This window comes from Pseudophryne corroboree, chromosome 2 (assembly GCF_028390025.1).
Source record: "Pseudophryne corroboree isolate aPseCor3 chromosome 2, aPseCor3.hap2, whole genome shotgun sequence".
Taxonomy (NCBI): domain Eukaryota; kingdom Metazoa; phylum Chordata; class Amphibia; order Anura; family Myobatrachidae; genus Pseudophryne; species Pseudophryne corroboree.
The window spans coordinates 976,704,965-976,721,117 of NC_086445.1; the positions used below are offsets into that span (position 1 = coordinate 976,704,965).

General features: G+C 48.3%; 1 protein-coding gene across 1 annotated transcript in view; it reads left to right on the forward strand.

Moving 5' to 3' along the window:
- The window catches only part of GABPA (GA binding protein transcription factor subunit alpha), a 72,925-nt gene that overhangs the window by 24,857 nt on the left and 31,915 nt on the right, over nt 1-16,153 (forward strand). The window contains exon 2 of the mRNA XM_063956378.1: nt 12,162-12,259. Within this exon, the coding sequence (XP_063812448.1) occupies nt 12,183-12,259 (77 nt within the window). The 5' untranslated portion in view covers nt 12,162-12,182. The remainder of the gene's footprint in view (nt 1-12,161; nt 12,260-16,153) is intronic.

Here is a 16,153-nt window from a genome sequence, read left to right on the forward strand (position 1 = left end):
GGTGGATCCCTGGGCAATAGAGATTGTTTCCCAGGGATACAGACTGGAATTCGAAGACATGCCCCCTCGCCGGTTTTTCAAATCGGCTCTGCCAGCTTCCCCGTCAGAGAGGGAGCTAGTGTTAGCGGCAATTCACAAATTGTACATTCAACAGGTGATAATCAAGGTTCCTCATCTCCAGCAAGGAGAGGGTTATTATTCATCCCTGTTTGTGGTACCGAAACCGGACGGTTCGGTCAGACCCATTCTAAATCTACAATCCCTGAACCTGTACTTGAAGAGGTTCAAGATGGAATCGCTCAGAATGGTCATCGCCAGCCTGGAGGGAGGGGATTGGATGGTGTCCCTGGACATAAAGGATGCGTACCTTCATGTTCCGATTTTCCCCCCTCACCAGGCGTTTGAGATTTGCAGTACAGGATTGTCACTACCAATTTCAGACATTGCCGTTTGGTCTTTCCACGGCCCGAGAATTTTCACCAAGGTAATGGTGGAAATGATGGTGCTCCTGCGCAAGCAGGGAGTCACAATTATCCCGTACTTGGACGATCTCCTGATAAAGGCGAGATCTTGGGAGAAGTTGCTGGACAGCGTGTCTCTGTCCGTGAAGATGTTGCAGAGGCACGGTTGGATTCTCAATTTACCGAAATCCCAGCTAGTACCTGCAACGCGTCTGACCTCTTTTGGCCTGATTCTAGACACAGACCAAAAAAGAGTTTTTCTTCCGGTGGAGAAGGCTCAGGAGCTCATAGCCCTGGTCAGGAACCTTTTAAAGCCAAAAAAGGTTTCTGTGCATCATTGCACAAAAGTTCTGGGGAAGATGGTGGCTTCATACGAGGCCATCCCCTTCGGCAGGTTCCATGCGAGGACCTTCCAATGGGACCTATTGGACAAATGGTCCGGGTCCCATCTACATTTGCAGAAACAAATCACCCTGTCTCCCAGGGCCAGGGTATCTCTCCTGTGGTGGCTGCACAGTGCTCACCTCCTAGAGGGTCGCAGGTTCGGCATTCAGGACTGGATCCTGGTGACCACGGACGCGAGCCTCCGAGGTTGGGGAGCTGTCGCACTGGGAAGAAATTTCCAAGGTCTCTGGTCAAGCCTAGAGACTTGTCTCCACATCAATGTCCTGGAGTTAAGGGCCATTTACAACGCCCTACGCCAGGCGGAGGAATGGCTTCAGAACAAACCGGTTTTGATTCAGTCGGACAATGTCACGACAGTGGCTCATGTAAACCGCCAGGGCGGCACAAGGAGCAGAGTGGCCAGGATTCTGCGCTGGGCGGAAGGCTATGTAAGCGCGCTATCAGCAGTGTTCATCCCGGGGGTGGACAACTGGGAGGCGGACTTCCTCAGCAGGCACGACCTGCATCCGGGAGAGTGGGGACTTCATCAATAAGTCTTCACACAGATCGTGGATCAGTGGGAACTGCCTCAAATAGACATGATGGCGTCCCGTCTCAACAAAAAGCTAAAGAGGTATTGCGCCAGGTCAAGAGACCCTCAGGCGGTAGCGGTAGACGCTCTGGTGACACCATGGATGTTCAGATCGGTCTATGTGTTTCCTCCTCTGCCTCTCATACCCAAGGTGTTGAGATTAATAAGACTAAGAAGGGTCAGAGCAATTCTCATTGTTCCAGATTGGCCAAGGAGGACTTGGTATCCGGATCTGCAAGAGTTGCTCACCGAAGATCCGTGGCCTCTTCCTCTAAGGCAGGACCTGCTGCAGCAGGGGCCCTGTCTGTTCCAAGACTTACCGCGGCTGCGTTTGACGGCATGGCGGTTGAACGCCGGATCCTAGCGGAAAAAGGGATTCCGGAGGAGGTCATTCCTACCCTGATCAAGGCTAGGAAGGATGTGACATCGAAACATTATCACCGTATATGGCGGAAATATGTTTCTTGGTGTGAGGCCAGAGCTGCTCCTACGGAGGAGTTCCATTTGGGCCGTTTGCTTCACTTCCTTCAAACGGGAGTGAATTTGGGCCTAAAATTAGGGTCCATAAAGGTCCAAATTTCGGCCTTATCCATTTTCTTTCAAAGAGAATTGGCTTCTCTTCCTGAAGTACAGACTTTTGTGAAGGGCGTGCTGCATATTCAGCCTCCCTTTGTGCCTCCGGTGGCGCCTTGGGATCTTAACGTGGTATTAAGTTTCCTCAAGTCACCTTGGTTTGAACCACTCAAAACAGTGGAGTTGAAATACCTCACTTGGAAAGTGGTCATGTTGTTGGCCTTCGCTTCTGCAAGGCGTGTTTCAGAATTAGCGGCTTTATCATATAAAAGCCCATACCTAATTTTTCACGTGGATAGGGCAGAGTTGAGGACTCTGCCTCAATTTCTGCCCAAGGTGGTCTCATCTTTTCATATGAACCAACCTATTGTCGTGCCTGTGGCTACTCGGGACTTGGAGGACTCTGAGTCCCTGGATGTGGTCAGGGCTTTGAAGATTTATGTGACCAGAACAGCTAGGATCAGGAAGACGGAAGCTCTGTTTGTTCTGTATGCGGCCAACGAGGTTGGCGTTCCTGCTTCAAAGCAGACTATTGCTCGCTGGATCTGTAACACGATTCAGCAGGCGCATTCTACGGCAGGATTGCCATTACCTAATTCGGTTAAGGCCCATTCCACTAGGAAGGTGGGCTCTTCTTGGGCGGGTGCCCGAGGGGTCTCGGCATTACAGCTTTGCCGAGCGGTTACTTGGTCAGGTTCCAACACTTTTGCGAAGTTCTATAAGTTTGATACCCTGGCTGAGGAGGACCTTGTGTTTGCTCAATTGGTGCTGCAGAGTCATCCGCACTCTTCCGCCCGTTTGGGAGCTTTGGTATAATCCCCATGGTCCTTACGGAGTCCCCAGCATCCACTAGGACGTTAGAGAAAATAGGATTTTACTTACCGGTAAATCTATTTCTCGTAGTCCGTGCGGACTTCTTCTGCAAGACTTGTATATAGTTATTGCTTCAATAAGGGTTATATTATAGTTGGTCGGTCTTGAACCGAGGCTATGTTAATTGTTCATACTGTTAACTGGGTAGTTTATCACAAGTTATACGGTGTGATTGGTGTGGCTGGTATGAATCTCGCCCTTAGATTACAAAAATCCTTTCCTCGTACTGTTCATATCCTTTGGGCACAGTTTCTCTAACTGAGGTCTGGAGGAGGGACATAGAGGGAGGAGCCAGTGCACACCCAGAATCCAAAGCTTTCTTAAAGTGCCCTATCTCCTGTGGAGCCCGTCTATTCCCCATGGTCCTTACGGAGTCCCCAGCATCCACTACGGACTACGAGAAATAGATTTACCGGTAAGTAAAATCTTATTTTTTGTTCCAACCAGAATGATTGGACAGATAATCTTTGTGTGTAGGGCCCTTTACTGTTATGTGAAGTGTTGAGTTGTATTAAAACCCCAAATACATGATACATTTTGGTTTAAAACAAAAATGCTAGTATTCGCTGAAACCTCTATTTTGTGTGATGTCACAGTAAAGTTAACTGGTTCGTTTATCACAGAAGATCAGCAATTAGACTTAAACAGGACATGCTTCTCCCACCTCTTCCAATCTGTCAAAAGGCTGGTGCTGAGGAGAATAATCCGCCTCCTTCTCTTCTCGGGATTCTGATGCTGCCCTGCTCAGTGCTGTAAATGCTGGAATGACAGGCCAAGCTCTGCCCACTGCATACCTCCCAACATGACACTCTCCAGGAGGGACACAATGCTCTGCTTCTGGACTTCCCTCTTAACTTATGATTGATGGCACCTGTGTTGAATGAATAAGAAAGGTGTTTCACCACAGGTGATGGCAATCATACAGTAAGAGGTAAGTTCAGGAGCAGAGCATTGTGTCCCTCCTGGAGAGGGTCATGTTAGGAGGTATGCCACTGTATGTTAAATATGAAAGGTCTCCTTGCTTGGCTTCTCGCTCTGCTTATGGCTCCTCCTTTGAGGTAAAAAGGTAAAAGATTTTTGCACACTTAAGGTCACTGGGACATATTATTTTTCACCCCTTCTCAGCCCCCATGCTGATGGGGGGCTGAACTTGGACTGAAACGACATTGGGAGTGTCACTATTCATCTCGGCAACCCCGACAACTATGGATTTTTACATGTCACCCCCTTCCCACCCCCACCCCTAGGGGTGCTTGTGGTGTCTTACCTCCACAGTATTTTTTTCCAGACTGTAAGTCATATGTGTACTAAGTTTGTTGTAAATTGCTCCCAGCATTCCAGAATCATGCTGAAACATAGATAGATAGATAGATAGATAGATATATATATATATATATATCTATCTATCTATCTATATATCTATTAGATTAGTCCCCACATGTTGCATCCAAGTAGCAGATGGAGAGGAATCTTCATCGTAGGTGTACAGATCTGCATATAGTGTAACACTTTTATTTTCTTGTTCCTACTATTCCGTGTACGCTTTACTCAAGTTTTAGGTGAAGTTTTCAATTTGAAAAGTTGGAACTTTTTACCGAAGTTCTTTGGAAGGTAAACCAGCACAATAGGACGTCCCAGTGGTTCACAGACTTCTGTGGCCTTTGGTGATTTTATTATCATTTGTATAGCGATTATCGTTTTGGGCAGACATATAAATTCCATACATATATGGTCCAGTGCTGTGACAATGACTGCTGTGCTATTATGCTGCCCATATATTTACTAGGTCCTACATTTTGTTTTAGGTGGTATCTGCATTCAGTCTGTTGGTTAGTGTGCTCAAGCAGCCATCTGTGATGTGGCTCAATCTTTGGGGCAGATGTATTAAGCCTGGAGAAGTGATAAAGCAGCGATACGTGGAAGGTGATAACACACCAGCCAATCAGCTCCTAACTGTAAATTTACATATTGGAGCTGACTGGCTGGTGCATTATCACCTCCCACTTATCACTGCTTTATCACTTCTCCAGGCTTAATACATGGGATACGGTCGTTAGGTCGACCACTGAAGGTCAACATTGCCCTTAGGTTGACATGCATTAGGTCGACAGGTCAAAAGGTCGACATGAGATTTTCAAAAAAAAATTTCTTCATTTCTCTGACGTCCTAGTGGATGCTGGGAACTCCGTAAGGACCATGGGGAATAGCGGCTCCGCAGGAGACTGGGCACATCTAAAGAAAGCTTTAGGACTATCTGGTGTGCACTGGCTCCTCCCCCTATGACCCTCCTCCAAGCCTCAGTTAGATTTTTGTGCCCGACCGAGCAGGGTGCAATCTAGGAGGCTCTCCTGAGCTTCTTAGAAAAAGTTAGTTTTAGGTTTTTTATTTTCAGTGAGACCTGCTGGCAACAGGCTCACTGCATCGAGGGACTAAAGGTGGGTACACACTATTAGATATATCTGCAGATCAATTGATCTGCAGATATATCTATGTACGGATCGGGCAGTGTGCTGTGCATACACACAGCCCGATCCGTCGGGGGACTGACGTCATGAACTGGGCGGGCGCTCGCGCCCGCTCAGTTCACCTGTCAATCACCGCCGGCCGCCGCAGCATGTGTACGGGCTGTCGGACGACCGCCCCGTACACACACAGCGACGCGCCAATATATCGTTAGATATATTGGCTGTCGGCTGTGCTGCGCGGCCGACGCGATACGTCTGTGAACGACGGAGTTCACAGACGTATCGCCCGTACACACTGGCCGACGGTCCCGCGATGTATCGGCCGTTCAAGAGAACGGCCGATACATCGACCAGTGTGTGTACGGGCCTTAAGGGGAGAAGAAGCGAACCTGCCTGCTTGCAGCCAGCTTGGGCTTCTTAGGCTACTGGACACCATTAGCTCCAGAGGGACCGAACACAGGCCCAGCCTCGGAGTCCGGTCCCAGAGCCGCGCCGCCGGCCCCCTTACAGAGCCAGAAGCAAGAAGAGGTCCTGAAAATCGGCGGCAGAAGACATCAGTCTACACCAAGGTAGCGCACAGCACTGCAGCTGTGCGCCATTGCTCCTCATGCACACCACACACTCCGGTCACTGAGGGTGCAGGGCGCTGGGGGGGGGGCGCCCTGAGCAGCAATATAAACACCTTGGCTGGCAAAAATACATCACATATAACCCCCAGGGCTATATGGATGTATATTAACCCCTGCCAGATTCCATAAAAATGCGGGAAAAAAGTCCCCGAAAAAGGGGCGGAGCTATCTCCAGCACACTGGCGCCATTTTTCCCTCACAGCTCCGTTGGAGGGAAGCTCCCTGGCTCTCCCCTGCAGTTAATACACTACAGAAAGGGTTAAAAAGAGAGGGGGGGGGGCACAATTTAGGCGCAGTATACAACATATATGCAGCTATAAGGGAAAACACTTTTTTATAGGTGCTATCCCTGTGATATATAGCGCCCTGGTGTGTGCTGGCATACTCTCCCTCTGTCTCCCCAAAGGGCTTTGTGGGGTCCTGTCCTCTATCAGAGCATTCCCTGTGTGTGTGCTGTGTGTCGGTACGGCTGTGTCGACAGGTATGTGGAGGATAATGAGGTGGAGGCGGAGCGAATGCCTGTAAATATGTTGTCACCCCCTGCGGGGTCGACACCGGTGTGGTTGAACTTATGGAAGGATTACGTGAAAGTGTCAACTCCTTACATAAAAGGTCGACGACACGGAACAGCCGGCTACTCAGCTTGTGCCTGTTCCAGCGTCTCAAATGTCATGGGGGGCTCTAAAATCGCCCGCTACCTCAGATAACAGACACAGATGTCGACACGGATACTGACTCCAGTGTCGACATCGATGAGACTGGTGTACCCTCCAAATAGGTCCACCCGTTACAGGATTGAGACAATGAAAAATGTATTACACATTTATGATTATACCCCAGGTACCACATAAAAGGGTATTGTGTTTGGTGAGAGAAAACTATTAGTAGTTTTTCCTGCATCTGAGAAATTAAATGAGGTGTGTGAGGAAGAGTGGTCTTCCCCCGGTAAGAAATTGATAATTTCTACAACGGTTATTGGCAGCGTACCCTTTCCCGCCAGAGGATAGGTCACACGGGGAAACACCCCATATGGTAGATACAGCGCTTACACGCTTATCAGAAAAGGTGGCACTACCGTCTTCGGGTACGGCCGCCCTGAAGGAACCTGCTGATAGAAAGCAGGAGGTTACCCTATAAGATATGGTCACACACTAGGGCATTATATTGCGACCAGCCGTTGCTTCGGCATGGATGTGCAGTGCTCCCGCTGCGTGGTCAGATTCCCTGTCGGAAAATAACTATGGATAGGGACAATATTTTGCTGAAAATAGAGCATATAAAAGACGTGGTCTTATACATGCGTGATGCACAGAGGGATATTTGCCGGCTGGCATCAAAAATAAGCGCTAGGTCCATTGCCGCCAGACGGGGGTTATGGACTTGGCAATGGTCAGTCGATGCCGACTCGAATCGGCACATGGAAGTTGCCCTATAAGGGGGTAAAACTGTTTGGGGATAGTTTTTCAGACCTCGTTTCCACAGCTACTGCTGGGAAATTAATTTTTTTGCCACAGGCTACCCCACAACAAAAGAAAGCACCGTATCATCAAGTACAGTCCTTTCGGCCCCAGAAAAACAAGTGGGCTAGAGGCTCATCCTTTCTGCCGAGAGGCAAAGGTAGAGGAAAAAAGCTGCAACACACAGCTAGTTCCCAAGAGCAGAAGTCCTCCCTGCGTCCGGTAGGTCCACAGCATGGTGCTGGGGCTGCTCAGGCGGACCCGGGTACGGTGGGGGCCCGTCTCAGATATTTCAGCGGACAGTGGGCTCTCTCACATGGATCCCTGGGTCCTTCAAGTAGTATCTCAGGGGTACAGGCTGGAGTTCGAGACGTTCTTCCCCCCGCCGTTTCCTAAAATCTGCTTTACCGGCACCTCCCTCTGCCAGGGAGACGGTGTTGGTGGATATTCAACACTACAATCACAACAAGTGATTGTCAAGGTGCCCCTCCTTCAGCAAGGAAGGGGTTACTATTCCACAGTGGTGGTGGTACCTCAACGGTTCGGTGAGACCCATCTTGAAATTAAAATACTTGAACTTTTACATCAGAAGATTCAAGTTCAAGATGGAATCGCTCAGGGCGCATATTACGAGCCTGGACGAGGGGGATTACAGGGTCTCCCAGGACATCAAGGATGCGTACCTGCATGTCCCCATTCTCCCCCCCCCCCCCACCCCCCCTCACCAGGAGTACCTCAGATATGTGGTACAGGACTGTCACTATCGGTTCCAGACGCGGCCGTTGGAGTTGACCACGGCACCGAAGGTCTTTACCTAGGTAATGGCCGAAGTGATGATACTCCTTCGCAAGAAGGAAGTTTTTATTATCCCGTACTTGGACGATCTCCTGATAAAGGCGAGGTCCAAAGAACAGTTGGTAGTGGGGGTAGCACTCTCTCGGGAATTGCTACAACAGCACGACTGGATTCTCAATATTCCAAAGTCACAGCTGGTCCCGACGACACGTCTTCTTCTGTTCCTGGAAATGTTTCTGAACGCAGACCAGAAAAGAGTGTTTCTTCCAGTGGAAAAAGCCGAGGAGTTGTCATCTCTAGTCAGAGACATCCTAAAACCAGGACAGGTGTCGGTACATCAATGCACACGAGTCCTGGGAAAAATGGTAGCTTCGTACGAAGCATAATTCCATTCGGAAGACTCCACGCAAGGACGTTCCAGTGGGACCTGTGGGACTAATGGTCTGGGTCCCATCTACAGATACAACAGCGGATAACCCTGTCAGCAAGAAACAGGGTGTCGCTGCTGTGGTGGCTGCAGAGGGCTCATCTACTAGAGGGCCGCAGATTCGGAATACAGGACTGGGTCCTGGTGACCACGGATGCCAGCCTTCGGGGCTGGGGTGCAGTCACACAGGGAAGAAATTTCCAAGGAGATTTCGCTTCACATAAATATTCTGCAGCTAAGGGCCATTTACAATGCCCTAAGACAAGCAAGGCCCCTGCTTCAGAACCAGCCGGTACTGATCCAATCAGACGACATCACGGCGGTCGCCCATGTAAACAGACAGGGCGGCACAAGAAGCAGGATGGCGATGGCAGAAGCCACAAGGATTCTCCGATGGGCGACCTACACCCAGGAGAATGGGGACTTCATCCAGAAGTTTTCCAAATGCGGGTAAACCGTTGGGAATGACCACGGGTGGACATGATGGCGTCCCGCCTCAACAAGAAGTTGAAAAGATATTGCGCCAGGTCAAGGGACCCTCAGGCGATCGCTGGGGACGCTCTAGTGACACCGTGGGTGTACCAGTCTGTTTATGTGTCTCCTCCTCTACCCCTCATACCCAAGGTACTGAGAATAATAAGAAGGCGAGGAGTGAAAACCATACTCGGGGTTCCGGATTGGCCATGAAGAGCTTGGTACCCGGAACTTCAAGAGATGCTGGCAGAAGACCCTTGGCCTCTGCCGCTTAGACAAGACCTGCTGCAGCAGGGACCCTGTCTGTTCCAAGACTTACCGCGGCTGCGTTTGACGGCATGGCGGTAGAACACCGGATCCTAAAGGAAAAGGGTATTCCGAAGGAAGTCATCCCTACCCTGATCATAGCCAGGAAGGATGTCACCGCAAGACATTATCGTTTGGCGAAAATTTGTTGCTTGGTGGGAGGCCATGAAGGCCCCGACGAAGGAATTTCAACTATGTCGATTCCTGCACTTCCTGCAAGCAGGGGTGACGTTTGGGCCTCAAATTGGGGTCCATCAAGGTCCAGATTTCGGCTCTGTCGATTTTCTTCCAGAAAGAACTGGCTTCACTGCCTGAAGTTCAGACTTTGGTTAAAGGAGTACTACATATTCAGCCTCCTTTTGTGCCTCCTGTGGCACCTTTTGGATCTCAACGTGGTGTTGGATTTCCTAATGTCGCATTGGTTGAGCCACTTAAAACCATGGAGCTAAAGTATCTCGCGTGGAAAGTGGTCATGCTGTTGGCCTTGGCCAGGCGTGTCAGAATTGGCGGCTTTGTCATGTAAAAGGCCTTATCTGATTTTCTGTATGGATAGGGCAGAGTTGAGGACTCGTCCTCAGTTTCTCCCGAAGGTGGTCTCAGGTTTTCACTTGAACCAACCTATTGTGGTGCCTGCGGCTACTGGGGACTTGGAGGACTCCAAGTTGCTGGACGTAGTCAGGGCCCTGAAAATTTTATTTTTCCAGGACGGCTGGAGTCAGGAAAACTGACTCGCTGTTTATCCCGATGGCACCCAACAAGCTGGGTGCTCCTGCTTCTAAGCAGTCTATTTAGCGCTAGATTTGTAGCACTATTCAGCTGGCGCATTCTGCGGTAGGATTACCGCAGCCTAAATCAATAAAAGCCCATTCCACAAGGACGGTGGGCTCATCTTGGGCGGCTGCCCGAGGGGTCTCGGCTTTACAACTTTGCCGAGCAGCTACTTGGTCAGGGGCAAACACGTTTGCAAAATTCTACGAATTTGATACCCTGGCTGAGGAGGACCTGGAGTTCTCTCATTCGGTGCTGCAGAGTCATACGCACTCTCCCGCCCGTTTGGGAGCTTTGGTATAACCCCCATGGTCCTTACGGAGTTCCCAGCATCCACTAGGACGTCAGAGAAAATAAGAATTTACTTACCGATAATTCTATTTCTCGTAGTCCGTAGTGGATGCTGGGCGCCCATCCCAATTGCGGATTGTCTGCAATACTTGTATATAGTTATTGTTAACTAATCGGGTTCTTGTTGTGAGCCATCTATTCAGAGGCTCCTCTGTTATCATGCTGTTAACTGGGTTTCATATCACAAGTTGTACGGTGTGATTGGTGTGGCTGGTATGAGTCTTACCCGGGATTCAAAATCCTTCCTTATTGTGTACGCTCGTCCGGGCACAGTATCCTAACTGAGGCTTGGAGGAGGGTCATAGGGGGAGGAGCCAGTGCACACCAGATAGTCCTAAAGCTTTCTTTAGATGTGCCCAGTCTCCTGCGGAGCCGCTATTCCCCATGGTCCTTACGGAGTTCCCAGCATCCACTACGGACTACGAGAAATAGAATTATCGGAAAGTAAATTCTTATTTTTTTCCCCCCGTACTTAACGATCCACGTGGACTACGATGGGAACGGTAATCTGTGCCAATAGCAGCGAGGCACCTTGCCCGAAGCATGGCGAGGGGACACGGTGCATTGATTTGGGTTCCCAGTCACTTTACGGAGAAAACGACACCAAAAACTGTCAAATTCATGTTGACATTTTGACCTGTCAACCTAGCACATGTCGACCTAATGGCCATGTCTACGTTCAGTGGTCGACAAAACGACCCATACCCTAATACATCTGCCCCATATTTCTATTTGAATATAATTGCTACATCTCCTTTTATTTAGATACTTTACTTGAGTGTACTGAATGTAAAATTTAAAGGAGGAAGCGGAAATGGGAAGCATTGACAGCCCAAACTGATTTAATTTTTTCTTTCTCTTTTTTTTTTCTCTTTTTTTATTATTTTTTTGTAGTTAATTTTAATATTTTTATGTACATGTCCACACTCTGTAGTGGTAACAACACTGATTTCTCAGCTGCAGAATCCCACATTTGGGTTTAAAGTTCCTTTACAAACACTGTTCTGTAGTGCACCACGCTGAATCCTTTTTTTATTTTGTCTGTTTCCTGAGTATTGTTCAGTGTCCTTCCTGTGCTAGCTACATCCGGAATCACGTGTTACTTGGTTTATCTGGTGTCTTTTGGTTTTCTGTTTGTGTTTTGCTTTCTAAATCCTTACAGTACAGTATGTGTTTTTATATGACCTTTTTGTTGAGTGTTTGTCACCATTTTCATGACCATTTTCTGTTCTAAATGTATCTCTTTCATTTATCTTTAATATTTCTGGAGAAGCTGGCGCCAGAATTTGAAGTACCCAGAAATGTTGTCTTTTACACGTGGCCAGGCCCATTTTTTTTTTTTTTTTTTTTTTTTTAAATCAAACTCAAATATGTCTGTGAATTGTCCATACTGAAGAGCTTCTGGCTTTAGCCCGTGTGTTAATGATGCGGGGTCTTTTCTCCGTGTAGGTAAGACTCCTAGTTTTGTGTTAAAGGGACGGCGTTGCCCATATGCTTGCAGAACACAGCTGGAAACCACTGTGATATAGTGATGACTGTTGTGCTGTAACTATGAAGAATTAGTTGCCTATATATTCTGTTTATCAGCTATCCACTGTCATTGTAGGTCTGCGTCTAAGCTTCAGCCATGACAAAGAGGGAGGCTGAGGAGTTGATAGAGATAGAAATTGATGGCACGGAGAAGACGGAATGCACAGAAGAAAGGTGAGTGTCCCGGTACTACTGCTGTAGGTCATTCAGGGAACACAGAACAATACAAATAGTGCTGCTACCCGACAGAAGGGGTGTCGGTTCCCTTTACAGTAAGCTAACAATAACAGAACCAGGAAGGAGCGCGAATGGAAGTTGTACATTTAATACAGGTAATAAACTATAACTTGCGCTTTATGCATGAAGATAATAGACATATGCGCACGTTAAATTATTAGTACAATGATCCAGTTGACAAGAAAAAGCTAAAAAAGTAACACAATTAGCATAAGAACCAAGTAGCTATTTTCTGCTTAGTGTGAGATACAATGGGGTCGATTCAATTCACTGACAGTTGAGTAGCGCCGGGATTTAGCTCCTGACACTATTCAGTACAGCGCCAAGTGACACTCAATAGTCGGGAATTCTTCTCTCACCCCCGGGGGATGAGAGAAGAAATCCGACAAAAGTGCTGCCGCGCGGCAAGCGCGAGGCTGATTCTGTGGGGAATCAGCATGGCGGCGGGGAGTTAAGTCGGAGAATGCCCGTTCTCCCGACAAATCAACCTGTTAAGTCCGAGAGAACGGGCATTCGCCGACTTAACTTGAGCTGTATTGAATAGCGCCGGGAGCTAATTCCCGGCGCTATTCAACTGTCTGTGAATTGAATCGACCCCATTGTATCAAATCCTTGTGTGTGCTTACTCAGCGGGTCGTGGTTTGAAGGGTTGACAGTAAGTAGGACGACAGGAACTCTAGACCGACATGTAGTAGGTCGACATGACATAAGGTTGACATGAGTTTTTTTTTCACTTTTTTTTGTGTCGTTTTCTACGTAAAGTGACCCTAATTAGTGCATCGTGTCCCCTCGCCATGCTTCGGGGAAGGTGCCTCTGTTACCGTTCCCAATCGTAGTCCACGTGGATCGTAAAGTATGAAAGTTTAAAAAAAAAATTGGGAAAAAAAAATGTGAAAAAACCCTGTCGACCTAGAAACCATGTCGACCTACTTACTGTCGACCAATAGTGGTCAACTTAAGTCTTTTTGACCTAGAGACCGGATACCACTCAGAAAATTGGTCTTGCTGATATTTAGCTTAATTTCAATACAAGTTGTGCCCCAAATAGAAAAAGTAATGAGTCGGGAATAGTCAATATTGACCCATCCAAGCTGATGGAGGCAATTAACTAGTGAACCAAACCACAGTAATAAAAAATGTAAAAGGATTTATTCCACACCAGCTCAGCACAGGCTTCAGACTGACTGTTGCAGATTGTGATAAAATTTGGTATAAGTGCTAGCATGGGTGTATAATATATAACAGCAGTATGTTTCCATAGAAATGGAAAATTAAAAAAATGTAAACAGAATTTTTAATTTCTCAAAAAGCCAATATTTAAAATTTTTGATAAAAAAAAATCTCAAAAAATATTTCATACTGTTAATAAATACCCAAAGTTTTTTCTCTAACGTCCTAGAGGATGCTGGGGACTCCGTAAGGACCATGCTGGGGACTCCGTAAGGACCATGGGGATAGACGGGCTCCGCAGGAGACATGGGCACTTTGTGAAAGAATTTAGTTCCTGGTGTGCACTGGCTCCTCCCTCTGTGCCCCTCCTCCAGACCTCAGTTTGATACTGTGCCCAGAGGAGCTGGATGCTTTTCAGTGAGCTCTCCTGAGTTTACTGATAGTATTTTGTTAGGTTTTTTATTTTCAGGGAGCTCTGCTGGCAACAGACTCCCTGCATCGAGGGACTGTGGGGAGAGAAGCAGCCCTACTCTCTGAAGCTAGGTCCTGCTTCTTAGGCTACTGGACACCATTAGCTCCAGAGGGATTGGTACGCAGGATCTCACCATCGCCGTCCGTCCCGGAGCCGCGCCGCCGTCCCCCTCGCAGAGCCGGAAGATAGAAGCCGGGTGAGTATGAAAAGAAAAGAAGACTTCATGATCTTCACTAGAGGTAACGCACAGCACTGCAGCTGTGCGCCATTGCTCCACACACCTCACATACTCCGGTCACTGTAAGGGTGCAGGGCGCAGGGGGGGCGCGCCCTGGGCAGCATTTGGGACCTCACGTTGGCAAAAGTACACATATATACAGCTGGGCACTGTATATATGTATGAGCCCCCGCCAAAATTACTGTATAAGCGGGACAGAAGCCTGCCGTCGAGGGGGCGGGGCTTCTCCTCAGCACTCGCCAGCGCCATTTTTTCTCCACAGCACCGCTGAGAAGAAGCTCCCCAGGCTCTCCCCTGCTGATACACGGTAGAAGAGGATTGAAAAGAGAGGGGGGGCACATAATTATGCGCAAAAACTATTATACAGCAGCTACTGGGTTAACATTAAGTTACTGTGTTTTCTCTAACGTCCTTGAGGATGCTGGGACTCCGTAAGGACCATGGGGAATAGACGGGCTCCGCAGGATATAGGGCACTTTAAGAAAGCTTTGGATTCTGGGTGTGCACTGGCTCCTCCCTCTATGCCCCTCCTCCAGACCTCAGTTTTACACTGTGCCCAGAGCAAGATGGGTGCACTGTAGAGAGCTCTCCAGAGTTCTCTGCCTGAAAGCATTTTTGTTTGGATTTTTCTTCTACTTTTTACTACTTTTTCACAGGGAGCACTGCTGGCAACAGGCTCCCTGCATCGAGGGACTGAGGAGAGAGGAGCAGACCTTCTTGTCAAAGATTGGCTCTGCTTCCTCGGCTACTGGACACCATTAGCTCCAGAGGGGGTGAACGTAGGTTCTTACTGGGTGTCCACCCCCGGAGCCGCGCCGCCGTTCTCCTCACAGAGACAGAAGTCAGAAGACGTCTCAGGCGGCAGAAGCCTTCAGCTTCACTGAGGTAACGCACAGCACTGCAGCTGTGCGTCATTGCTCCCATACACCTCACACACTCCGGTCACTGTAAGGGTGCAGGGCGCAGGGGGGGGCGCCCTGGGCAGCAATATAAACCTCTTATTTGGCAAAAGGAGCATATATACAGCTGGACACTGTATATATGCATGAGCCCCCGCCAATTTTACACTTTTAGCGGGACAGAAGCCCGCCGTCGAGGGGGGCTGGGCTTCTCCCTCAGCACTCACCAGCGCCATGTTTTTTCTCCACAGCACCGCTGAGAGGAAGCTCCCCGGTCTCTCCCCTGCTTATACCACGGTAGAAGAGAGGGTTTTAAAGAAGAGGGGGGGCACATAATTCGGCGCAGATAACAGCGCTACTGGGTAAACATAAAATTGCTGTGTTTTTTCCTGGGTCATATAGCGCTGGGGTGTGTGCTGGCATACTCTCTCTCTCTCTCTCTCTCTCTCTCTCTCTCTCTCTCTCTCTCTCTCTCTCTCTCTCTCTCTCTCTCTCTCTCTCTCTCTCTCTCTCTCTCTCTCTCTCTCTCTCTCTCTCTCTCTCTCTCTCTCTCTCTCCAAAGGGCCTTGTGGGGGAACTGTCTTCAGATGAGCATTCCCTGAGTGTGTGGTGTGTCTGTACGTGTGTGTCGACATGTCTGAGGTAAAAGGCTCTCCTAGGGCGGAGATGGAGCAAGTGTGTGTGTGTGTGTGAGTGGTTTCTCCGTCGACAACGCTGACACCTGATTGAATATGTGAAATAAAGTGCTGAGGTAAATTTATTGCACAAAAGATTAGAGAACAGACAGTGAATCTACACAGGTCTGTCCCTATGTCGCAGAGACCTTCAGAGTCTCAAGGCTCACTATCCAAAATAATAGACACTGATATCGACACGGAGTCTGACTCCAGTGTCGACTACGATAATGCAAAGTTACAGCCAAAACTGGCAGAAAAATATTCAATATATGATTATTGTAATAAAAGATGTTTTGCATATCACTGATGACTCATCTGTCTCTGACACGAGAGTACACATGTTTAAGGGGAAGAAAGCTGAGGTAAAATTCCCTC